We start from the raw sequence: 26,691 nt of genomic DNA, 5'->3' as shown, positions 1-26,691 counted from the left end.
GTCTTCCTCTTGGTCTTCTTCCTCCTTCTCCAGTGCTATTCTGGATATTATAGTTCTATCTATTTCCCACAAATTGTGCAGAATCCACTTTATGCTAAACCTATATGCCTGCCAACATCATTGCAGGAATTCCTGCCTTTTCAGCATCATTGTAACATTGCGCCTTTTATGTAACCATCAGTTAGTGATTGAATGTTTCTTTTAATGCACAGATGTAAGTGTATTCCTAAAAACTATTGAATTTTTGTTAAGAATTCTTTTGAAAATGGAGCATGATTGGGACTGTTAGTTACAAAGTTATGAAATTATAAAAGAAGTGGAAGGTTTGTTATTGAAGAAGATGGTTCTTATGATTGTGATGCAGATGTTTATGACAATGAAGAAGATGAAGCTAACAGTTCTGACTCTATGGACATCAAAATTAAATATAATGCAACAAGAAACGAACCTCTGAATTCTACGGTCGTTTCAGTAATACAAACTCCACAATCGGACCTCCCAGAAAACTACGATTACCAAATAACGTCCTAAGTACAGACCCTTTGTGTAATATATGTCAATTACACCACAATAGTAATTTTGTGAGTCTAACATTTAGAGGTAGATGGCAAACCTTTTGAAACGTTGAATGAAAGCTATATTTTTGCTCAGTTGTTTGATTGTGATATAATTTTACACATAGCAGAAGACACTAATAAATATGATTATGCTAATTTGCAAAATGAGCTTATTTTCAACTGGTCGAAACAAATTGTTAAAAATACATATACTAATAGAAACACTGAAGTGTTAATTCATTATAACAAAAATAAAACTGGTGTAGATTGACCGGACCAAATTATTGCCTACTACCCATTCAAGAGGAAGCAAATAAAGTAGTGGAAAAAATTATTCTTCCACCTGTTCATGACAGCAATTGCTAATGCTTTTGTGATTTACTGTGAATCGAGTCTACAACATCTGAGGAAGAAATGCCACCTTTATAGTTTTATCAAAGCTGTTGGTAAATCTCTGGGTGAAAAAGAACGGATGCTTGCTGGGGCTGGTGATGGCACTTCTTCAAGTTTGCTTTCTAATCGACTGACAGGTAAGCCTAATAATTTTTGTATGTATGACTTTTATACACACATATATTATTTATATAAAACAAATATTTTTGTTGTACTACATTACTATTACTTCACAACTTTTGGGTTTTACAGCTAGACACTTCCTGGGTAAGATACCACCTACAGAGAAAAAGGACCAGTGTGCAAAGTATGCTCAGAAAAAGTGAAGGAAGAAACTGGCAAAGCTAGAAGGAAGGAAACATCCTGGTGGAGCCCAGACTGTACAGTGTCACTTTGTGTACCAGTTTGCTTTAAAAATTACCACGCTAAGGCCAACTACTTGAACTAACAAGCTATGTAGCAAAATCTGTATGTATTTTTTACAAAACATTCAAGTGTATGTAATAATTTTATTTTGAAAATAAACTTTATATTTGTATAAATATAAAACAGTATCTCTACCTTTAAAATGTTATATAGTATGAGTTTTTATCATACTTGCCCTTTGAATGCCACAAGGCAAAAAATTTAGTACAAAAGAAATGCACTAGCAACTATATTGCAAGTCATATGCGAAAAATGCCAGGGAATAATAAGAAGTATTACCGGGCTTCCGGAAAAAGAATATATTTTTTTTATTTTTCATACTATTTTTATGAAACAGGTATCAAAATGTTTGTAAAAAATTGTATTACAATAAAATGTTACAAAACAAATGAAACAACATAAAATAATATTAGTTTTGGCATGTCAAAACCAAAAAATGTATAAAGCAATTTTTATTTTTTAGTTTTTATTTTTTTTACAAATCAATAAGAAACAATTTTACTATGGGAAGAATTTTTTTAATATTCTTTATAACATTGTTAATGTGAAAAAAATAATGGTTAACTTTTTTATATAATTACTATAGTTACATAACAATACTTGAAATTATGTACATAATGAAAAAATCATTTTTCAGTACCGGTAACACAACACTAAAACAAAAATAATTAATGCAGTACTTACATTTATCCTTTGGTTCTAAGGTATATCTACTATATGGTCTTCATATTTTCCAAAAAATATGTATACACACACATACACACACACACACACACACACACACTCACACACACACGCGCGCGCGCACGCACGCACGGAGATATCAATTTAACCCTTTGAGTGCCAAGACCATATATTGAGTTATGGAACTTTTTGCAACATATGTTATATTCAGGGGTATGTCTAAAAATGCCAGACCCGGAAATCCCAGTTGTGTAGCAACTTAGTAAAACATTTTTTTAACAGGATTATTTCCATAGAAACTTATCATGCTGTAGATCAAAATGCTTGGTTTTAATTGGGCTATACTTTTATTAGTAAATTTTCTTACAGTTTATTTCTTATATATATATATATTTTTAACACAAAACAAAAAAGTTTTCTTTTTTAAAATTTTTTTAAAGTTTTATTGCAGTTTTTACAAATAAAAAAAAACATTTTTACTATGGAAAACACTTTCTTTTCTAAGGGAATATTACTAATAAAAAATGTGCAAAATGTCATAGTGTTATGTTCAAAACCGGGACAAAAAAAAATTTTTTTTTTAGACCAAAACAGTTTGGAAAAAATACACACATAGCCTCATCATATACATTTGTGTGTGGTCTAAAAGAAAACTTATAAAATTTACTCACCACATACAGTATTTCTTATGCTCAAGAATGAAAGAATGAAATTTCAGTTCAAAATCTTCACTAAATGTTTATATACAATTATTTATATACACTATTCACAACAGTTTGTCTTCACTTCACTTCACTTGCATTTGTGCTTTGGGAAGCAGGTGCCATGACAGCCTTCCCCACAGTTTGTGCAAACTGTTCTAGACCTCTTCCTTCCTGTTTTGAAATCAGGCCCCCTCATTGTACATACAAAACAAGTCTTTTCTTTTTTTCCGGGCAATTTTTCTAATCCAATTTTTCTTTTGTCACCCTCTACGTTTACAGTTTTACCTTGCTGTGATACCCATTCATCAGAAATACTTTCAATGATTTGCACAGTATACTGGTATCTAGAAAGAGGTTTCCTGTTGTTTTGGACACAATTTTCCCTATATATAATGTAGGAATTTATTACCATTCTTGCAAAAAGATTAAAAACAACCTTTTTCCAATACTTAACTGTTCGTTTTTCGTCAAGGTAAGAATAGAGCATCATGTCGAATGTGTCTATCCCACCCATGTGCTTATTGTAATCTAGTATGATGGATGGTTTGTTTTCAACTGTTACCCTGCCATGCCTCCTTTTGGTATGTACAATATCTTTTATCTCAGCTTTTGAGGACAGCAAAACAACTGGTTTTTTTTGTGATGCTTGTTGTCTATAGGCCAGTGTCACTATGTTTCCTTAATGGTAGTACTTCTTCTGGCCAACTTGAAACTTTTCTTTGATTCCATCAGGCAAGCCTTTTTTATTCTTCCTTAGTGTGCCAGTAAAAAAGGTTTTTTCCTCATACAATTTTTTGACCAGCGGAATACTAGAAAAAAAATTGTCTGTAAAAACATGAAACCCTTTCTGTAAATAATTACAAGCACGAAGAAGAGAAGTGACAACCGAATAGCCAAGACCATATTTTTTTACCTCATCAGATGGAGATGTGTTCTTCTTACCCTGATAGCAAAATAAGCTCATGCAGTAATTAGATACAGAGTCACACAACACCCATAACTTTATTCCCCACCTATGGTGGTGCTTATTGGGGAGGTATTGTGTGATTCCGGTTTGACTTTTCGTCCCAATTAGAGATTCGTCGACTGACAACTGTTCATGGGCTGTATAAAAGAATTTAAATAGCCTATTACAGTGCTCAATTAAGGGTTTGAACTTTTGAGTGGGGTCGTAACCTGGTTGGTTGGCTTTAGGTAGTTTTTCATTGTCAACAATGTGAAAGAAACTAAGCAAAATTTGAAATCTATTTTGTGTGAACATCTTACTAAACCATGGAGTTGCTTGTGAGTCACTAGTTGACCAATAAGAGGGGATAGTTGGTTTCCTAATCAGGCCCCTATTTAAAACAGCAGCAATAAAAGCCTTCATTTCCAAAATGTTCACGGGGATCCAGCTGTGCCTACGACTACCAGGTGAGTCATTTTCTGCAAAAGACGAAATTGTCTGGTTAGCATACCTGTTGGTTTCAACCACAAACATAGTCAAAAGTGTTTCTGTAAAAAATAGTGTAAAATAGTCAATGGGCTTAGAGTCAACAGGTGGGCAATGTCTAGGTCCTGGAGATTCAACATAAGAAAAATCATGAGTGAAGTTACTGCGGCTCTCTTCGTTTATACTAAGCCAAATATCATTGTCTGTAGGCCCGTCGGCATCATCACCCGATTCAGAGGAACTGGATAACACACTCCTATCAATGATTCTACTTACGTTAGGTCTAGGCCTAACCTGTGTTCCTGACGTACTAGGCCTAGGTCTAGAAACATCAAAGTCACTCTCTGAGGATTGACCTCTATGTACATTTTTTTGTGGCTCATACAATGGATCAGCATCACTATCATCACTAAATAAATCACTAAGATCGTCTTCTGAGGTTAGTAAATTACCATCAGATACATCACCATCAAGTTCTCTGTCCACCTCACTTGATCTAAGGTTCTCAGGATCCATTATTCAGCCATTTGAAAACTACTTAAGTGTTTTACACACTAATAATAAACACTACACGCACAATTCAAACGATTGTAGCACAAAACGTAATAATTACGCTATTAGAATTCAAGCAACAATGTTTCAAAAGAAACAACACACTAGCACGCGGTTCTGCATTCGTCGTCTGCCACGCTAGTCAGCTGTCGGCAGCGCTGTGATGGCCATTGTTTTTTTTTTAGATTCTCTTCTGGATTGGATTTTTTTTTCCAAACACCACAGAAAATTAAAGGCATATTATTGGAAATACAATTTATTACGTAGAAACATAAAAATACCGAAAAATATAAACAAAGGATCTTAAAATAATTGGTGGCGAAGATTCGTCACCATGGCATTTCTCGCATATACAACTGGTGGCGAAAAGTCGTCACCGTGGCATTTCTCGCATTTATCATTGGTGACGAAATTTCGTCACCGTGGCACTCAAAGGGTTAACAAAATCATTTTAGAGATCCTAACCTCAAAACGATGTAAACACAACCATGTGACCGAACGTATTATTTTAGATATTACGCATACTATACGTAGCGAGTTGTTTACGCGCCAACGATGTTACGTGCCCGGTTGATCACCGCCAGCTGTTGTTGCTTCTATTATTCTGTGTTTTTTTTATCTTCACTAATATAAAGTACTATGTGAACTATTATTTATCTATTGCAGGATAGTTAACAAATAAAACAATATTGGTTGTGAAAAGAATTCATGAAAAATAAAGCGTTAAAATTACGATAACAGACGGCGACGACGGATCGTCGCCTGGCACTTTTCGCAAGGGTTTTTGGCGACGATGTATCGTCGCCGTGGCAAAGGGTTAAGGGTCTAGGGTAATAACTACCTATTTACAATGTATTTATGGCTAAAAATAAACTCAAAAAACATATTTACAACCGCGAAAAAATGTTCTTACTCTATTCACTACTATGCCAAAGTACTCATTTAAGGTAGGTTTCGTGGTACGTCATATAATGTGATTATTCCTTAAAAAAAAGCTGTTCGGATTATAACCAATATGAAGCCACGTGACAACTGCCGAGAGGCTTTCAAAGATTTTAACATTATGACAGTGGCTTCTCTATACATACTCAAAGTGATTCTGTATACTTCAAGACTTCACTTGCCAAAAAATAATGAGATCTACAGATGAAATATTGGACAAGATAATGACTTCTAGCTACCAACTCACAGGACAACTCTGAGAAGAAGCCTGGATATACTGAAGCAAGACTTTTCAATGCACTTCCTACAGAGCTAAAAATATAAAACACCAAGAATCTGAAAACATCTCTGTAACACTGACTCATAGACAAATCTATCTACTACATCAGCAAGATCCTCACCTGTGCAAGTGGTCAAGTGCACTACTTTATATACATTATACATACTTTTACTAAAATTTCTTACTGTTAGTAAAGTATGTAAAAGTGTTTTACAAACACTTTTACATACTTTAATAACACAAATATTCTTTTGACTTTTGTTCTATTCTCCAAAAATATGTTCAGTAAAGAATCTGAATTTTATACTTATTCTGGAATAAGTTTCAAGTCAAACCATTAGCTATTAATGAAATATATACTCACTTCATAACATTCACAGTAGTTCTTGAGACAACCTGATCGTTTACAGTTACAGCCTTTATTGTGTCTTCTTTCGTCTCCAACATATCCTTTCCCTATCTTTGGCCGAAATGCATTAGGATTTCTCTCTAGACATGCTTTAATAGCTCTCTGTCTCTCCTCTTCATGGTCCAAGTTATTAAAACAGCTGTTACAGTTGCACTGGAAGCAGAATTCTCCATTGGCAAAGCAATCGCAGTACCTAAATGCAAAGGAAAACATGTATTCAAATTGTGTAGATGCGAAATCATAAATGCACATGCCATACACATTTTAATTTATAGATATTTGTTTATATTTTATTCAGTTCATATACAATTTTAATCAGATAGGAATTAAGTATTTTTAATTAACAAAACATAAAAAAATATTATAATTACTTCGTTTGGTAAGGATATTGTATGACTCCTTTACTCTCTCCTGTGTGACAATTTTGGCTCGCCTCTGTATTATGTACATAGCCTAAGTGCTAGTTATAGTATTATATAATTTTTGTTGTATATTACTTCTGCTATTTAACCTTTTGCATGTCAATGTGCCTTCTACACGTTAGGAAATTAGTCATTTTGGCAAAACAGCTGACGTTCCATAATACAAGTATATCTACTTTATTGGCTTATTCATTGAAATTCAACTATTCAATACTAAAATATAGGAACAGATGTGTTTACTTTGGTTTATCGTATTTTTTGGACATCGGTCTTACCCACTACTCCTATGATCAGCCTGTCATTGAAATAATCACTGTGCTGATTGGGTTCGTACTTATCTTGTTTATTTTTTTTTTAAAGTATATTTTATACTACTGCCATGTTTATATTGCAAAATTAATAAAAGAGAGAGAGAGAGCACCATTAATTGAAAATACTATATGGAATGGGGGTAAATTTTATGGATGACAAACTCAGTGACGAATTGATTAAAAATATATCAAGAGAAATTTACAGCCATAGGAGTGGGGTAAAATGGCAGCTGTGAAAGCTAAATAATGTTTATTTACACTTAATTCAACTGTTAAGCGAAGGTAGCAAGGTAGCAGCTCTTTACTCCTTCGCCAATGGATTAACAGTTCAACTAGTATAAAAGATTACTAGATACATTTAAAATAACTTTCTTATACACCCAAGACAGTTATATAATACTCATTTAATCAAACAATTTTACTTTTATTCAGAAATTACCTGGATTGTTTTCATAGAGGAGAACAAGGATAGGAAGTGCAAGGAGGGCTTGAAAGCAACATGGTTTCTGTAGATGGTCATTCTAAAATAAATTGAAAAAACTGTATTAATACAAGAAACAAAACAAAAGAGTTCTATGAATTTATAAATCTCCATTAAACACACTGTACACCTAATATTATATGCAGTTGTATAATAATAATTTGTGTTGTATATTTATGATGTAAAAAGAGCAAGCTGTGCTATTCTGACAGTCTTCATTTTAGCCCTATAAGAACAATGTTTAAACCACACACACACACCTTTCTGCCCTAACTTTGGCCATAGAATTATAGGAGATTTAAAGATATGGTTATCTGTAGAAAATTTTAACCCTGGAAGCATGTCTATCATAAATTCTAAAGTGAGCATAATTTTTGTAGATTTTAAAGGGTCACTTTGTATATTCAACAAAAATATATTTATTTAGTATATGTATTTCTTATTGAGAATCAGAGAATAAAGTTATATAATTTTAAAGTAAAAATAATGACTTTATCAGGGTCAATTGCACCGTCGGTCAACGTTTTTAGGGTTAAAATTTGGAAATTATAAACTATAAAAAACTAAAAAGCTGTCTCTTAACCCTTTTAGTGCCACTCTTAAAAATATATGACTGTCCAGAATAAACTAGCAAAAACTGCAAAGGTGCAATATGTACTAAAAAGCTCTTTTTTTCTTATTTCTACTCGTTTGACCACCAAATTTCTTGGAAATGACATGAAATAACTCAATGATAATTTTTCTGCTTCGTAAAATATTTTCAAAATTGTTTTACTGCTTATGGAAATGTTATTACTGTGTTAGTGATGATGAGATAAAATAAACAGAACTTATTAATCTTTATAACAATACTTATACTTATGTATTTAACCAATGCAATGTTGTGCTAAATAGAATTATTAAATATTCAATTTGGCATGGGATAGAAAATAGTTAAGGCACTACTTGAATTTATAGAATTAATAAAATATAATTGTAATTTTGATTATAAAGCATATCCATGGCTATTCAGCAGTTACAAAGTTTTTATCTAAGGATCACATTAATAATTCTGATGAAATAAATGTGAAGAAAGCTTCTTATATGGGCATGCAGCTATTAAAAGATAAAAACGTTCAATTGATTCAAAATTTACTTAAATTTATACAACAAATAAGGCAAAAATAAATTATAAATTAGGAATTCAAATAGTAGCAAGACTAAGAGAAGGTTAACTACTAAACTACTCTAGGATCAAGAAGTCTAGATACACAAATGTTAAAGTTAACCACAAACTAATTCTCCATTGTGGTTAAAAAAAAACTACAATAATGGAATCCATTAAAAGTGAGCTTGTTTATTTCTGTGTTTAGACATGTAAAGCAAATTATTTACAAACTTCCCATTTTTACGTCAATAACAATGACAAATGCACTTATTTTTAGTACTTGTCAACCAATCTTCAAATAAGTCTGTCAAAGATCAAATAAGAGCTCTAAAACAAAATCAAGGTTAAATTGTTGAATCTTTAACTGCCCAGCCAGGATGTTAATTTAATATCAATTTTTTTTATATAGTTTTAAAACTCTGAAATATCATACTCAGTACATTTGTAACTGAATAAGAATTTGGCCTTAATAGAAGCACACTAGTTATGATGAAAGCACAAAGTAGCAGTTTGATTGAAAAGACAAAAAAAAACTGTACCCTTTTCATTATCGACATAATAACTGGAGATTATTTATTAAACAAGAATAATAAACAAGATAAAATTTAACATAACTCACAATGTTTTAGTTTTATTTGATAGTTTGTCATCAAACTTGGGTATCTAAACTTTTTGACCCGAGAGTAGAGTCCAATTAAATTAATCAAAATGGAGGGGTAACAATAAAGTAAAGAGAAGATCTTTAGACTTCTGGAAATTCTAAAGACAAAGCACTTAATGTGAATCTGTAAATACTGTAATGATAGACTTGCGCCTTTGCCCTCCTTCATCGTGCACATCAGTTCGGCCATCTTGAAACTTTCTACACCATTCACGTACAACACTATCACTCATAATGTTTTCTCCGTAAACATGACATATTCTCCAATGGATTTCTGATGCACTATTCCCATCTATTTGCAGGAAATGAATAACACTCCTTAATTCACATTTGGTGAGAAAATCAATAGAGGCGGCCATGTTTATGTGAGCGCAAACTGGCTGCTTGAACTCAGCACTGACAAACTCAGCGGGGAAGATGTGCGATCGACTACTGTGCACTTCACGGATCTACCATGTGTCTGGTCGTCCTAGCCCGAGATCGGAGTTTGAAAATAAAGGTCTTCATATTAATAAAATAAGTATGTTGAAATAAGGTAATGTTTTTTTTACACAATTGGGAATTAAATACAACAAATAAAAACAAGTAAAACAATATTGTTATTGTTAGAAAGCCTAGTTTTTAGAATTACCTTTAATTTTCAAAAATTACAGATTTTCTTTAAAAAAAGACTTGATTTATGTCAAGTAATTTGAAATACAGTCAATCATTTGAAACTATATTTTGGCTGAAATAAGCCTCAGCAATTTTATCTAACTAATAAAAACATGAATGGGCACTAAAACAATTAATGCAACATTTAATGATTGAGTGTTTGCTTTACTTGTATTTGATAATTGCTATCCTTCATAAAGGATTCCGGTAGAATAAGCGTCAAAAAGGGGATCAGTATGGCATAATATGATACATATATATCTTAAAACTGACTGATCGAAGGGGGAAAAAAAATCGAAGGAAAAGGGAAATCCCTTGCCAGGCAAACATAAATGTAACAGACTAGGTATAAAATTAAACTATCAGAACTTACAGTTTTAAACATTGAGATTTCGTGCAATTACATGGTTTGCGTGGCCTGATTCCATTTGGGCCCTCTGAAGATATTTTACTTTTTGGCGTTGATTGTATTTCTTTATTGCTCACAACTTCTTTTGATTTGTTGAGTAAAGGCGGTGGTGGAGGCACATTATTGGTAGGTTTTGGTGGTGAAGGTGGAGATTGCTGAAAAAAAAAAAATAATAATTAGAACCAATGACTAAAGAAAGTACAATAGAAAACAGTAATACTGGGTGTTGTTATGCAAGATAGAGATTACATTTATTTAATTGCGATATTTTGCACACAAATAATGCATCTAATATTTTTAGCAAACCTCACTACATGTCAGTAGTTCCATATTTTCTGCTGTGAGTGCGAAGAAATTTTATAACGTAGATATCAGAAAGGCAATATTCAACTACTACAATATTCAATGTTAAAACCATGTTATACTGGGCTTACATAAACTTAAATTTTGAGCTATTTTTGCAGCACAGAATTTCTAACACTGATTAATAGTATTGAAATGAACAGCTTTACCCACATTTGGACAGGAACGCATGTTCTCAAACTGCAGTTCTCAGTTTCAAACAATTGTTGCATGCAGAACTATACCAAAGTTACAAAAATGTGACACAGCACATAGAAAATTAGAAAAAACAGATTATTAGTATATTTAAGATATTGTAGTCAAAATAAAAAAAAAATGTTAATTATTAGTTTTCATAATGAAATTACCAATATTATTATATTGCACACAAGCATAATAAATTGTGTTACTTTCTTCAAAACTCAAGAGAGCTATTTAACCGCTTGAAAACAAATATATATTTTCTAGCTTTATTTTTTTCTAATTAATGTGATCTATCTATTTAAGTTGGAAATCAAACACAATACATAAATATTTGTATGAATTACACTTATCAATTTTATTACAGGTGTAGCCATTTTTATACAGGAAAATTATAAATGTTAGCATTCTATCCGATAAGATAAAGAGTGATACAATTTATTTGATAACATCAAGAGAATGTCTGAAGTATTTTTATTGATCCTAATCCCGTAATGACATTCCATAAAATATGGTTGTGTTGAATGTCATTTGCAAGCTGTTCTTTAATGATTTTCTCTAGCACCTTACAGAACACTCTTAATAGTGGAATGGGATGATAAGCTATATATATAGCTTGCTCCCGGCGGAGCAAGTACTTTTTGCGATTCAATGTTTATTGAAATTATATATATATATATATACTAGCTTTGTGAAGTGGGAATACTTTAGCTAACATAAAACTATAAGGGAATATTCCATACGCCAAGCTAAGGTTTATAATATGTAGAAAAGGTTTGGATAAAAACTGAATATTGTCTTTGAGTGTAGAAGCTGGGACACCATCATAACTAGGAGTGGACGCACCACGTAATGCTGTAATGTGTCTGATAACCTCCATTTCAGTAACAGTCCGAAGCGTTTATCCATGATTCCTGCCCATAATCTGCATCATCGATAATCAAAGTTATGCCCAACACTAATAAAAATAAAGTTGAAATTATTAGTGACCTCTTTATAGAATCAGAATCAGAATACTTTATTCATGAACATAGAGTACAGAATAGGCGTCAAAACATTACAAAGATTTAAATAAAAGCATACATAGTTGTTGACCTTTAAGGCGCTGTCGGTGGTGATGGTTAAGACTACAAGGGTTGTGTAGCTCTCACTGGAATACCGGTGATGTTCTCCAGTTCATGAACTCCTCAACTGTGTAAAATGGTCTCTCCACAAGCCAAGCCGTTAAGCGTTGTCTGGTGCTGCTGATGCTGGGGCCTTTTATTGTCTCTGGTAGCAGGTTCAGGAACTTCGCTCCCATGTATGAAGGCTTTTCTTCAAAAAGAGTTAGATGATGGACTGGAAGTGTGTAATTCATAGCCTGTCGGGTGTTGTGGCCGTGCCTATCCATACCTCGTTGGAGCTGTAGCCTGCTTGCGTAAGTAGCCACAGCTAGGATGTACAGACTTGTAATCGTTAGGATTTTTAGTTCACGGAATTTTGGTCTGCAACTGTCTCTCTTTCCAATATCTGCTAATATTCTTATTGCTTTTTTCTAGTGGATAACGTCTGATGTTGGTTACTGACGAGTTCCCCCATACTTCAAGGCCATATCGAAGATGTGATTCAAACAGTGAGCGGTACGCAATCTTGGCTATGCTGGTGTCACTTATGGTTTTCATCCTCCTTATCACGTAGATGCTGCTACTCAGCTTACTACACAGGGCTGTCAATGTGGGGGGGTCCATGTCAGTTTCTGGTCTATTATTAAACCTAAATACTTGGTTTCTTCTGGGCCTTCGATGTCTGGGATCCTGCTTACCCCACCATTTCTCCTGCCAAAGACCAGTTGTTGTGTTTTTTCTTCATTAACTACTAGGCTGTTGTTTTGGCAGTATTGTATTGCCATGTTAATGGAAACAAACGAGCTGATTTCAAGGGCTTCAGGGGTTTTTTCTCCAAGGAGGAGTACGGTGTCATCCGCATACATTAGAGTCCTGCTGTAGTCTTCCAAATAGCGAGGGAGATCATTTGTAAACAGGATGAAAAGGATGGGACCCAGCACAGAGCCCTGTGGAACTCCCCTCACTACAGGCAATGACTTTGATCTTACTGTTTGTGTAGATCCCTTTTCAGTGTATTTGAGTTCAACCATCTGACTTCTTCCAGTTAAATACCTCTTGAACCAATCTGCAGTTTCCCCACTAATCCCAATTTTTCTCAACTTGTTACACAATTGTGTATGATCTAAGAAGTCAAATGCTTTGCTGAAATCAAGTAGAATTGCGGTTGGTGTGTTTCCTTCTTCTAGATTATCTATTACATATTCAGTTAGAGATATTATGGCAGATGTGGATTTTCCCTGTACAAATCCATGCTGATGTGGTGTGAGCAGTTGATTGAGTGATAGGTGTTGAAGAAGTCTGTTTAGTACTATTTTTTCGAATACTTTGGAGAATGTGGGAATTAATGAGATTGGGCGGTAGTTCTTTGGGTCCAGATGGTTTCCTTTCTTGAATTTTGGGTAAACCTTTGCAATTTTAAGCCCACTTGGAAAAACTCCTTCCTGGAAAGAGCGGTTGATGATGTATGTTAACGGTCCAGCAAGTTCTTCTTTGCACTTTTTTAGTAGACTGGCGGATATATCATCTACTCCAGCAAATGTTTTATTCTTTAGGCTGTTGATCACTTGAGTCAGTTCCTGCTCATTTGTTAACTGAAGAGACATCTCAGGTATCTGACAGCGTACCTCTGTGATTTCTGCAGGCTGATTGTGGTTTTGAGGATTTTGTGCAAGGGTGTCATTAGCTATGTTAACAAAGAACTCATTGAGATTATTAGCAACATTTTGAGGATTGTTGGTTTTGAGGCCATTTATTTCTAGTTTGATTGATTTTTCTGTGTCTTGAGTTGGCTTTCTTTCTCTGTTGATAACCCTCCAAATTGTTTTGGTTTTATCATCAGCTTGCTGTATTTGGACTGCTGTGGCCTGTCGTCTTAAGAGTCTTCAGTTTCAGGTCGTAGTCTTTTTTTCTTGTTTGACATTGTAATTTTGTCCTCTGCTGTTCCACTCAGTAGGTATTTGTTCTGAGTCTGTAGAAATTCTTGCTTTAGTACCTCAGCTTCGTAGTTTGCTATAGGACTCTGTTTTCTGGTCTTTTTTCTTGACTTTACCATTGGGCAGGATTGGTTAATAGCTCCTGCAATAATCTTGCTGAAGTTACGATAAGCGTCCTCTGATTCATGTTCATTGAAGACACTTTCCCAGGTTTCATGGGTAAGGATAGATTTTAAGTTCAAAACATTCCTTTGGTTGAATTTCCTAGAATAGAAAGTTTGATTCTGAGCTTCTGGGGCAGAGGTATTTATTTTGCAGAGCTGTGCTGTGTGGTCTGAGAGTCCGGCATTGAGAATGTCAACCTGGATATCATCATTGCCTAGGTTTGTGCAGACACAGTCGATTGAGCTTATTGTAGTAGGTGTTATTCTTGTAGGAAGCAGGGGGAGGCGTGTCATATTGTGGCTAAGAAGAACTTCGTTTAATTTTGTCATTTCAAGGTTTGGCTCCAAGCAGTCAATATTGATACCGCCTATGAGAATAACTTGATTTTTCCATGTTTGTGCTTTTTCTAGGGTTTCAGAGATGACATCCAAGGATGAGTCCAGGTTTCCTTGGGTTCTGTAGATGCCAACAACGTGTAAGTTTTTCTGGCCCTGTTTTATTTTCACAGATATTAGCTCACACTGTAGTTCGATGTTGAGGTTTGTTATATCTGTAGGTGTAATGGTGTACCTAGCATTGTCATTTTTATAAATAGCTACACCACCTTTTTGGTAGCTGGTTCTACTATATTCTGCAATAAGTGTGTATCCTAGAATATGGGTATTCTGAATTTCTGCCTGCTTTAAGCCATGTTCAGTCACTACAAGGAGGTCTGGTTTAAGGTCCTCCAACAGGTGAGTTAATCTTTCAATTTTATTTGAAAGCCTGTCCATATTTTGGTGAAGTATTGTGAGTTGTTCATATTTTTTTGACTTTCTGGCTACATTTTGGTTAAGACTTGTCAATTTGTCGCCTTGTCTCTTTCTTTCTTTATTGAGCCAATCTCTAAAAAAGGCTGATTGTTGAAATTTTGTGAGAAATGTTTACTGAGATCTTCTTTTGTATATTGCGCAGTGCGTTGGATCCACTTGGTCAACACATCTTCTTTTGATGTCGATATATATGTAAAAGACTGTGTGTCTTGTTACGGCCACAACACAGTGGGGATTTGAATTGTAAATTTCCTCTTCATCTTTTGACATTCTTACCACTGCTATGTGGGCGGCTTGTTTTCCTTGGAATTCATGGATGGTAGAGCAATTATATCCCCACTTTTTCAGCTCGTGCTTTTCTGATTGTTTGAAAACCAAGATTTGATGTTTTTCTTTATCCACAGGAAGGGTAGCAATGTTTTCAAAAGGTAATTTCTTAAGCTCGTTACTAATGGCATTGCTTGAAGTCATACCCCCTTTGTACATATTGGACAGCAGCTTTGCTACAATGACAGGACATCTGTAAGTGTGATTGAGGGTTTTTGTGGTTTTTGCAATGTTCAGAATGTCATAATACATTGCATTGCACTTTGGATTTCTATTTATAAATGGAATTTGGTGCTGGTCTCCAATCAAGATTATCTCTCTTACCTTTGCCAAGGCTGCTGTAAAGAATATTTCTCCGGCATGTGGCATGAGTGCCTCATCAACAATCAGCCTCCTGTAAGTTCCACCTGCTTTGAGATGTTGTGTGGAGTGAATTATAAAGGAATGGATGGTGTGGCAGGAATCTTTTAATCTTACAAATTCTTCAGGATGTTTTTCCTTTAGCCTTGAGCGAAAGTCGGTGGCGCCTTCTCATGTGAGAAACAGGACTAGGTCATCTGATTCAAAATTGCCCAATATGAAAGTTGTTTTTCCACAGCCGGGTACTCCTTGAACCAGGTTGACCTCAAACTCACGAAGTAGCTGGCCAATATAAATTTCTTTAACAGAGTTGTACAATATTTGATCATTCATAAGTCTAGTTTCATCAGATACTACTACAAGGCTGTTTATTGGTTGTGAGTTTGGTGCTACAATGACTTCTCCTTCATCATTTTGTATTAGTTCCAAAAACCTAGCCCCATCAAAGCCATATTGATATTTTTTAGTCTCTGACTGTTTAACTAAAAATTCTCCACGTTGGAGGTCAACTAATGGGTAGTTGTCTTTTGACTTGAGCAGAATGTCTTGGACTTCAGTGTTGACATTTTCTCTCTTATTAAGCCCATATTCTCTATACACTTTAGAGAATTTCTCTAAAAGAAGTTTCTCCTTCACTCTCCATGATTCTTTGAGCTCAAACATTGCTGCTTTGATGAATCCAGGTGTTGAATCAGTTCTTGGGCGACATCGGGTGTAGATTTTTGGACTTGGAAATGAATTTGTCACCATTCTCCATGTGTTGTATATTTCTCCGTCCAGGCCAGGCGAGACGTTTTATTTTTCTTTGGTGGTTTTGTATAGTGTCAACTGTCTTATCTAGAGTTTTCTTGGAATTTTTCACTGCGGTGTAGAGCCGTATTCTATGCAAATAGGAGTTGCTTGAAAACTGAAGCAGAACCTGAAGCAGTTCTCTCTCATCGACCCCAAGTACTTTAAGTATGTAATCTATTTCCAATGAGAACAATGTAGGGAACTTGAAACACTCACTTGCCAAGTCCAAGAATCTGTATAGCTGTTTTTTCCAATTCTTTTTTTGTGGATGAATAAACAATTAGAATGTGGCTCTTGCCCAGTTCATCATTTGCTGTTAGAAAGTTGTTGAATGACAGCTCTTTTCTGAGGATTCTTTCCTTTACTCCAGATATGATATTAGTTGTCAAGGAGTGCGAAGAACACTTTCCTGTATCTTTGTTAAAAAAGTTAATGCTACATGTGTCGGAAAAGTCCTGATCTGTTCCTAACTGTGTAGACAACAGAAGAGTTTTGTCGGGTGAGAAGGAAAATATCTTCAAGGTTTCTACATTCTTGAGGTCCTTGGAATGCAATGAGGACACTTTTCTACTGTTGATATTGAGATGTGTTGTTCTGAGAGCTTTGGCAAGTTTTGGTCTAGTGTCAGTAATCTCAGTGTCCTCTTCCTCGCTCATTGGAGGCTCTAGACCCAAAAAGTCAAATCTGCACTGTAAGTTGTCAGACTTGACTGCTTCTTTTCCGCCAGCCATGAGATTTTGAATCACAGAGCTGTCACATTTGTTACGGAGCACATATGTCAGGGTGGACATACAATCAGTTTGATTGAAAAAGGGTATTGAAAAATTAGTAAACATATTCGGATTGCTGTAGTTGGATATTACGTACTCTACAGCTAAAATAAGCAATATACCCTGAATAACACTAGAAAATACCTTTTACTGAAAATTAACCCTTGTTATTATTTTTACCTGCCAATCCTATTAATTACAGCCCAAAAAAATTACTATCATTTTGGGATGTATTTAATTTAGACCAGTAGTAAACATGCTTAGAAGTTTTGATAGAATCGGTAATATACTCCCTTAAAGCATGATCATTATTTTAAAGAATTACATTAAAAGGCTGTTTTTAACTTTTGTTTCCAGTCCTCTATTGCAAATTAATTTAATCAGATCATTTGTTATTCAAGAGTTAATGTAAATGACTTGTACTCCTAGATATAACAATCCCTTTAACTACCATTTAACAAAAGTATGCAAAACCATTTGCATTTTCGTTCTGAGAAATCACACTCCTGTTGATACGAGTAAGATTACAGGATAAGAGTGTAGAGTCTATAATCATCTGTGAAGCTGTATTTATCATAACTTATAATGCTATAATATATTGATATTATCCCCTTCTTTTGCATACAAATTCATATTATAATGTGTGTATGCATGTATTTGTGTATGTACATGTATTATACCTTGTGAAAATTAAGAGTAAGAAATAATATTTCAGGTAAAGCTTGCACTATTAAATTTATATTCTCAGCAGTCTTTATTACTTGAAGATGCAACTGGCTTCCATTCACTGCATTAATTAAATAATTTTCATTACAGTACTGAATGGATGAACGTTATCTTAGCACAACTACATGACCCGAGGATGACTGCATCACCAGCAGTCGAAAACACATTTGTCGTAAATAAGGTAACGTCATCCATTCAGTACTGCAGTGAAAATAATTAAACAATATAATATATCATAAAATCGTTTTATTTCTATTTTTCATGTAATGTTTATTTTCCAAAATTTTCAGACTTCTAAAATTTGAAGATTTCATTTATTAAAAATAGTTATATTTTGAAATTATTACTCAAAATGTTATTACCATAAATCCTCAATCAATCAATAATATCTTTATTCAAGACATACATAAAATGTACATGAATGCGTCATTCTTAATAAATAAATTCAAGGTGATGTTATATTAGTTGCACATATATACAATCCTTTGAATGTAAATTATTTTCAAAATCTTAACATAGTGGAAAATAGGTTTAATATTATTTAAATAGTTTTTTTTTATTACCAAATTATAATTAATTCCACTAGACTTCAGAAATAAAAATCAAAATACATGGCTCTGGGAGTAAAACTCTTCAAAGTTATAACATGATAAAGCAATTAAAAATGGTTTTAATTTATTTTTGAATCTAACACTATTTTTTTTATTCCTGATGCTACCTGGCAGGTTCCCCATAAACTTGTTTTCTAAACATTTTCAGATAGTAAGATATTTACAGTATTTTTATTATAAAGTTCACATACAATATTTGTCACACAATAATAAATTATATAGATTATATAAAACATATATGTCCTATAACGTTATGTATTTTAAGGCCAGATATATTCCAAAATCAACATATAATTGAATTAAAGTTTACATCTAGAATATTTATCACCTAAAACTTTTAAAAACTAATTTCTTCCTACTAAAACAAATCTACACATAGTTCATATTGCTTTAAATTATAAAAATAAATTTTAAATTATTTAAAATTAAAATAACATTTTAAATAAAATCTGAAAACTAAATAATGAAATAACTCTATAAAATACTTAATTATGATAAAGCAAGTCCGCTCATTGAATAAAAATACTAACGATTCGCCATAACGGCACGAAACAAACCGATTTTCAACATATTTGACAACAAATCGAATTAACTAATATCTAAATTTTAAATCCATATTATTAATTATTTATTATATTTGTATTAGTTGTCATGATCCCAGAGAATTCAAATAGAACCTTAGTTGGTTTTTATAGGTTTTATACATGATTTTTACCAGTGAGACTTAACATTTCAGCTTAGAATATATCATAGTTTAAATTATACTAATGCTTTATAGATAGTCAAAATATAGAAAAATTAACTATTTTACTACATTTTATTCTGTTTACTTCTATTGGGTTCATCTTCATCAGTTGTGTCCTACCCCTAGTCCTTCACATAATATACCTTCTCTCTTCATGTATCAGATTTGACCAACACTCAGAAGTCATATAAGTAAGGTAACAAATAATATCAAAAAAACATTATTGTTTGTGATGAAACAAGTAGCTAGCTGATTATAGTTGGTTATGTACACAGTCTGATATTTAATTTCAAAATCTGAAATGTATTCATATGATTACCATTTCCACTTACATTAGTGACTGGTAGAGGTTTGTACTGTTTCACATATTCTGCTGGAACCATGACAATGTTACTAGTTGGAGGTTTGGAATCAGGCCCAGTAGCTGTTAACTGACTCAGACCTGGACTTACTAGCACTCTTTCAAAAGAATTATTATTCTGAAAATACAAAAAAGAACAATAACTAATCAAAATAATTTAATAGTAATGATGTATAAAGTGCACTATTTACCCACATTTCATGAAATCTAAACAAGACACAATGTTATTGTAGAATGCAAGAGCCCTCACATCCTTTGGTCTTTGGTGGACCTTCTCCCTCCCATCAAAAATTACTTATCCATGGTATCATATATACATGAGGAAACTAGTCCATGTCAATGGATAACTAATTAATACAGTGCAATACATTATCATAAAGTTAAAAAAAAATAATAAAGCTGTTCAACTTAAATATAATTTCAGTGACACAATTAGATTTATAGTTTTCTTTAGTCATACTACACAGTGCTTCATTACAGCTGTCATGTTATCAAAATAAAATGCCATTATAGGTCATAATACTTATTGGGGTACTCAAAATGCAGGAATGCAGAATATGTATGTTTGAGCTCATACACAAAAACATACACAAAGAATGTGTTTTCTACATACACAAAAATGAGAACCGTACACGTCCAACCAAAATGTTTGGCTGAGTGTCAAAGCCTTTAAGATAACTTGTGATATGGCATACTCCTACCGGTTACTAATGGTAAAACTAAAAGTTATGGAACCTATGTTATTTCTATAAAAAGTAAAATTAATTTAAGTGATAATATCAACTGATGGGTGAATTGTATAGAAATAAGATTGATATTTAAGAAAATTATAAAGCGATTTTTATTATAGTTTATTTAGGAACATATTATTTTATAATAATACAAGTTTTATAACATAATTGCTAAAAAGAAAGGTACGGTACGTTTTATTATTCTAAAAAAATTCTTTCAATACAAGAAAAACTTGAAATTATAAACCAAAGAAATCTAAGTGAATATTTACATATTTTAATTGTACACAAAGGAAGTAGAATTGTTCAATAGTATTTTATTCACTTCATTTCCCCTTACCCAGTATTATTTTTAGTAACACTCCCATCATTAGCTATTGCTCAGGAACTAGATAAAACCTCACATCCTGGGGTACAGGCCAAGCAAAGTCAGGCTGACAAAGTCGGGTTAACCTATGCATATAGATGATAACAGTTGAGTTGAGATGTGTTCTCTGCAAGTCACCTGTTTCTTCTTAATCTAGTACACAAAGTGCTAGATTATTTAATGTAATTTCTTATTTATGGGTTACAATTGTATTTTCATATTTAATGCCATAACATTATGCTACCAAGTTTCTTTATTCAGATTTCCCCAGACTTTCCTGAATTGACTAACATTTACCACAAGCAATTCTCATGTAATCGGACATATTCTGCACCCATGTCAAGATGTAGTTATGCAATTTTCATTTGTGAAATATAACATCACAAAAAGTTGAACCACCATCTACAATATTCTAATTTATCCTGAAATTTTTCAATTACTGGATTACAATGCACTATGGACTATATAAATGTACTGCAGTGGCTTCATTCTTATGCAGTTTTTTAAATAAGCAAAAAAGTTGCTCTTAAGAAAGCTCCTTAACATAAAACTTGTAAGATTGCCCACATTGCACAAATATTTGTTTTGCATGCAGAAATGTTGATGTATATTTACTTGAGAAGCAGAAGGTTGAGCTGGAGCTATAGGCACCACTTTAAGCTGTGATGCGTTAGACAGACTAGTGGTCAGTGCCACTGGGATAGGTCTGGACATGGGGGTGCTGACCGACGTGATCAGGACAGGTTCTGACTTGCTCACAGTCTCCATGGTCTCAGTCGTGGCTGGGTTTACTAGTCTCACATATTGTACCTGACATAAGTAAATACTTACTTGAGAAGCAGAAGGTTGAGCTGGAGCTATAGGCACCACTTTAAGCTGTGATGCGTTAGACAGACTAGTGGTCAGTGCCACTGGGATAGGTCTGGACATGGGGGTGCTGACCGACGTGATCAGGACAGGTTCTGACTTGCTCACAGTCTCCATGGTCTCAGTCGTGGCTGGGTTTACTAGTCTCACATATTGTACCTGACATAAGTAAATACTTACTTGAGAAGCAGAAGGTTGAGCTGGAGCTATAGGCACCACTTTAAGCTGTGATGCGTTAGACAGACTAGTGGTCAGTGCCACTGGGATAGGTCTGGACATGGGGGTGCTGACCGACGTGATCAGGACAGGTTCTGACTTGCTCACAGTCTCCATGGTCTCAGTCGTGGCTGGGTTTACTAGTCTCACATATTGTACCTGACATAAGTAAATACTTACTTGAGAAGCAGAAGGTTGAGCTGGAGCTATAGGCACCACTTTAAGCTGTGATGCGTTAGACAGACTAGTGGTCAGTGCCACTGGGATAGGTCTAGACATGGGGGTGCTGACCGACGTGATCAGGACAGGTTCTGACTTGCTCACAGTCTCCATGGTCTCAGTTGTGGCTGGGTTTTACTAGTCTCACATATTGTACCTGACATAAGTAAATACTTACTTGAGAAGCAGAAGGTTGAGCTGGAGCTATAGGCACCACTTTAAGCTGAGATGCGTTAGACAGACTAGTGGTCAGTGCCACTGGGATAGGTCTGGACATGGGGGTGCTGACCGACGTGATCAGGACAGGTTCTGACTTGCTCACAGTCTCCATGGTCTCAGTCGTGGCTGGGTTTACTAGTCTCACATATTGAACCTGGACAGTCATTACTCTCATATATTATCTGCTACATGTTACAGGTGGACTGAGACCTGGTATAGGATGAGAAATAGATGACTGAGCTAATAGGATATTTAAGTGAGGCATAGGTGCTTAAATAAATTAATATATCTGTACTTAGTGTCAGTATTAGAAATGTATAATTTTCAGGCACATGAGCGAAATTCTTTCACCTTTTCTTGTTTGGCATTAAAAAATGTTTATATTAACCCGCTTAATTGTCTGTTTTGCAATCAATTTTAAGCGTACAAGTGGTGGTCATTGTATTTTGTAGTGTCAGGCCATTTTAGAGCTGAAAAAAAAAAAATATATATATATATATATACATATTCATTCAAACCAGTTTTAAAAGAAAACTACAATAATTATTGACTGTACAATATTTTGTTGTTACAACTTTTCAAGTACACTGTATAAAGGTACACTGAATAAAAATAAACAAACAAAAGAAGAAACACCTGATAACAAATTTTCTAAATGTAAATAACAGTTTTGACATTCAAACAAATTTTTATTAGTTGTTGACTTTGAAAAATAATATAACGTAACATAATTTTGATTTTAGATCAATTTTATGGATGTTATTGTGTTTCCATTGAATAGACCTTTAAAATAACGCCACAAGATAGGGGTTGTAATTTGAAAATCTAAAGTTACCCCCCTTTAAAAGGTAATTTAATTAGTATGATGAAGGTTGTACATTGATATATCAATCCGTTTGGAATATATCTAGGCTTATATGGACTTAATTTACACCCTGTATGTGAGACACATTGAGTCCACTTTGACACAGTAACTGGACTGCATGTGTCTCACATACTAACTGGTAACTAATAAGAGATGACATGGAAAAACCAGCTATTGGTATTCCTAGGACTTCCTAATGGACTTCGGTCAGAAAAAACTAAACCTAATAAATGCTATGTTAACCATGGTATTTTTATGTTTGTTGATTCTTGTAATAACTTGTTTCATTTCGGTTTTTTATTTTTAATATTTATTATTAATGTTGTTGATTTCGTGTCGTAAGTTCTCAAAGCAACTAACTAGTGAGTAAATGTTTTATCTGCTGTACAATAACTTAAAACTGTGGGAGTTTTATAAACAATCAAAACTTTAATTGGCTACAAAATTTAATAGAGTAACATTAGATACCTCTAATTTGCACCATTCTTCTTCTTTATACCTTTAAAATAAGGTGTTACTTGATAGGGTTCGTATTTAAAATTTTTTACTTACCCCCAGAATGGGGTATTTTGGGAGAAGAGTAAAAGATTTTCATACATAAAAAACTCCTCAGTTGGTCCAAAGTAAATCACTCCAATTCTATTCATAAGGAAGTTAATGGCGGGGAGAACTTTTTAAGACACCCAGTGATGACATATATTGCCCCAAAGTAAATCACTCCAATTCTATTCATAAGGAAGTTAATGGCGGGGAGAACTTTTTAAGACACCCAGTGATGACATATATTGCCCCAAAGTAAATCACTCCAATTCTATTCATAAGGAAGTTAATGGCGGGGAGAACTTTTTAAGACACCCAGTGATGACATATATTGCCCCAAAGTAAATCACTCCAATTCTATTCATAAGGAAGTTAATGGCGGGGAGAACTTTTTAAGACACCCAGTGATGACATATATTGCCCCAAAGTAAATCACTCCAATTCTATTCATAAGGAAGTTAATGGCGGGGAGAACTTTTTAAGACACCCAGTGATGACATATATTGCCCCAAAGTAAATCACTCCAATTCTATTCATAAGGAAGTTAATGGCGGGGAGAACTTTTTAAGACACCCAGTGATGACATATATTGCCCCAAAGTAAATCACTCCAATTCTATTCATAAGGAAGTTAATGGCGGGGAGAACTTTTTAAGACACCCAGTGATGACATATATTGCCCCAAAGTAAATCACTCCAATTCTATTCATAAGGAAGTTAATGGCGGGGAGAACTTTTTAAGACACCCAGTGATGACATATATTGTTTTGTTCAGAATGAAACAAACATATTTTCATTGGATAATAGGCCATAACAGATTGTCAATATTGTTTTTTATGACATGGAAATTATTTTGAAAATAATTCTAACATTTGAGAGAGAGGCATGCTTAAAAATGAAGTTGTGATGAAAACAGAAATGTAAGATAGACATATTGTGTCAAATATTTTCTAGTTTTAGAAAACATCAACATTATTTCATATTTAATTTATAACAGGAAGTTATTATGCAATTTATCAGCTCCATATAGAGAGTTCAGACTGAAACACCAGAAACTGTCATGCCAGTACCAGTGTAATATATTTCTATTCCCAGTAGAACGATACAACTCCTGCAGCAAGCAGCAGACAGTCAAAACAAAATTTTCATGTGAAAAGTTAACCTAACAATGATAGCAAATTCGATTTCATAACAGAGTGTGAAAACCTGTACATGTCTACCATAAGAAATATAGTTAACTTTGTTAGAAAACATAATTGTAAGTTTGAAAAAAGTCTAATATAAGATAAATGTTCCTAAGAACTGGACAAGAACTAGAATCTATCTATTCTAATTCTATAATTATACCAGAATAGTAAATAAGAACATACATTTTTCACTTTTACTGATGAAAAAGATAAAAGAACAGATATCTCATGACATCTTAAAAGATCCAATCCACTAAAATACAAATAAAATGTTAACTAAAATATGTAATGTATAATTTTATTGTTTACCTGTTTCCCTGGTATATGAATTTGATGTATTTGATTGTTGATATTTTCTTGGGATGTAGGTATTTGTAGAATCTGCCCTTGAGTGCTAGTGGAACTGCTTGCTAGAATAGTTCCAGAGAAAGTTCCAGATTTTACTGTTGGAGACTGTAACAAAAATACTATTTAATTAATAGTTATTTTCCACAACACTACCAATTGCAAACTGATCTTACAGACGTGTTAATTTGGTTATTTTTACATTTATTATATGTTAAAGATTACATAGTCAGTTTCAGTCTCACATTTAAATTACAGTAACAGCTGTTCAAATACTGTCCAATTACGGGCTATTTAGTTTACATGTGCAATAAGAAACCTTCTATTAAACCTATTTCCTAAGCAATTTTTACATATGAGGTATCCTTGGAAAGGAAGTTACTTAAAAACTTTTTTGTGTTATAAAATTTTGATAAAGGTAGTGGTTTATTAGACATAGACCCATTTACCAAGTTTTGTAGCGATCTTAAAGATAGCAACACAGATACAATTATTTTAATTACAAAAATCTTAAGTAACTGCTAAACAAAATGAAAATTGGAAAAACTATTCTTAATTTTTAGCTCATAATCACACATAGCATCTGAAAATGCATAGTCAACTCATCCTTTTTGTTACACTTGTATATAAAGTGACTGGTGACAGAGATGCATTCTTTTTTCAATTAATTATCAACAACAATGGTTATGTGCTCCAAACGGTTACAATAACTAGTATTACATACCTGACGTATTAGTATTTTATGTGGTGCTGAAGTCAAGGTGTTGATGGTTGGCGAAGGAGCAATAGGATGTAGCTGACCAGACGTTGGCAATGGTAAGATTTTAGTTGGAGATGACTTGACCATTGTAACAGTTTTGTTTGCACTCACTACCATTCCCTTCTTGACCATATTCTAGAGAACAAATAACATTCATATTCTTAGTTTGAAGTTTGTTTTTGACAATGGAAAGATTGTGAAGGAAACAAGATTTTTCCTGGCGTTTGCTAGTTTGTATCCGTTAGTGAGACGAAAAATCAGTAACACTAAGTTTCAAGATCTGAAATCTTATCTCTTCTTTTGGTAAATAACTAACCTAACATATAATTTTTTAGTATATTTTAATAAAACATTGATTGGGGTCTACATAAAAAAAATACTTAACAAATAAGAAGTATAATTGTATTGCATTTTGTCAAACATATAATAGATTGAATATTCATAATATATAGCATATTAAATTACAGATATTGAAGAAATAATTCTGTGCCTTAGTCATAGTCAAACCACCATTCTATTATATATACAAAGTACAAAGAATGCCATCACTTTAATAAAACTACTACTAATATGTATTAATTTAAATACATACATTTTTAACCCCGACAGTTCTTGATGTAATATTATTTTCATAGCGATTGCATTAAAGTGTGTTACTGATGT

The 26,691-nt window shown here is 33.5% G+C and overlaps 1 protein-coding gene across 2 annotated transcripts in view; it reads right to left on the bottom strand.

Annotated features, from left to right (window-relative positions):
- Nucleotides 1–26,691, bottom strand: part of LOC124362782 (protein lin-54 homolog) — a 63,100-nt gene that overhangs the window by 13,463 nt on the left and 22,946 nt on the right. The window contains exons 4-10 of one of the 2 annotated variants that reach the window (XM_046817564.1): nucleotides 25,993–26,163; nucleotides 25,233–25,376; nucleotides 22,292–22,486; nucleotides 19,685–19,831; nucleotides 10,429–10,619; nucleotides 7,552–7,633; nucleotides 6,387–6,572 (exon numbers count right to left, since the gene is read on the bottom strand). In XM_046817564.1, coding sequence (XP_046673520.1) covers nucleotides 6,522–6,572; nucleotides 7,552–7,633; nucleotides 10,429–10,619; nucleotides 19,685–19,831; nucleotides 22,292–22,486; nucleotides 25,233–25,376; nucleotides 25,993–26,163 — 981 coding nt within the window. In that variant the 3' untranslated portion in view covers nucleotides 6,387–6,521. Of the gene's footprint in view, nucleotides 1–6,334; nucleotides 6,573–7,551; nucleotides 7,634–10,428; nucleotides 10,620–19,684; nucleotides 19,832–22,291; nucleotides 22,487–25,232; nucleotides 25,377–25,992; nucleotides 26,164–26,691 lie in introns of those variants that run through there. The other variant, XM_046817563.1, reaches the window with a different exon arrangement.

The sequence above is a fragment of the Homalodisca vitripennis genome, chromosome 5 (assembly GCF_021130785.1).
Source record: "Homalodisca vitripennis isolate AUS2020 chromosome 5, UT_GWSS_2.1, whole genome shotgun sequence".
NCBI lineage: Eukaryota > Metazoa > Arthropoda > Insecta > Hemiptera > Cicadellidae > Homalodisca > Homalodisca vitripennis.
This window is presented reverse-complemented; position numbering and strand designations above follow the sequence as displayed.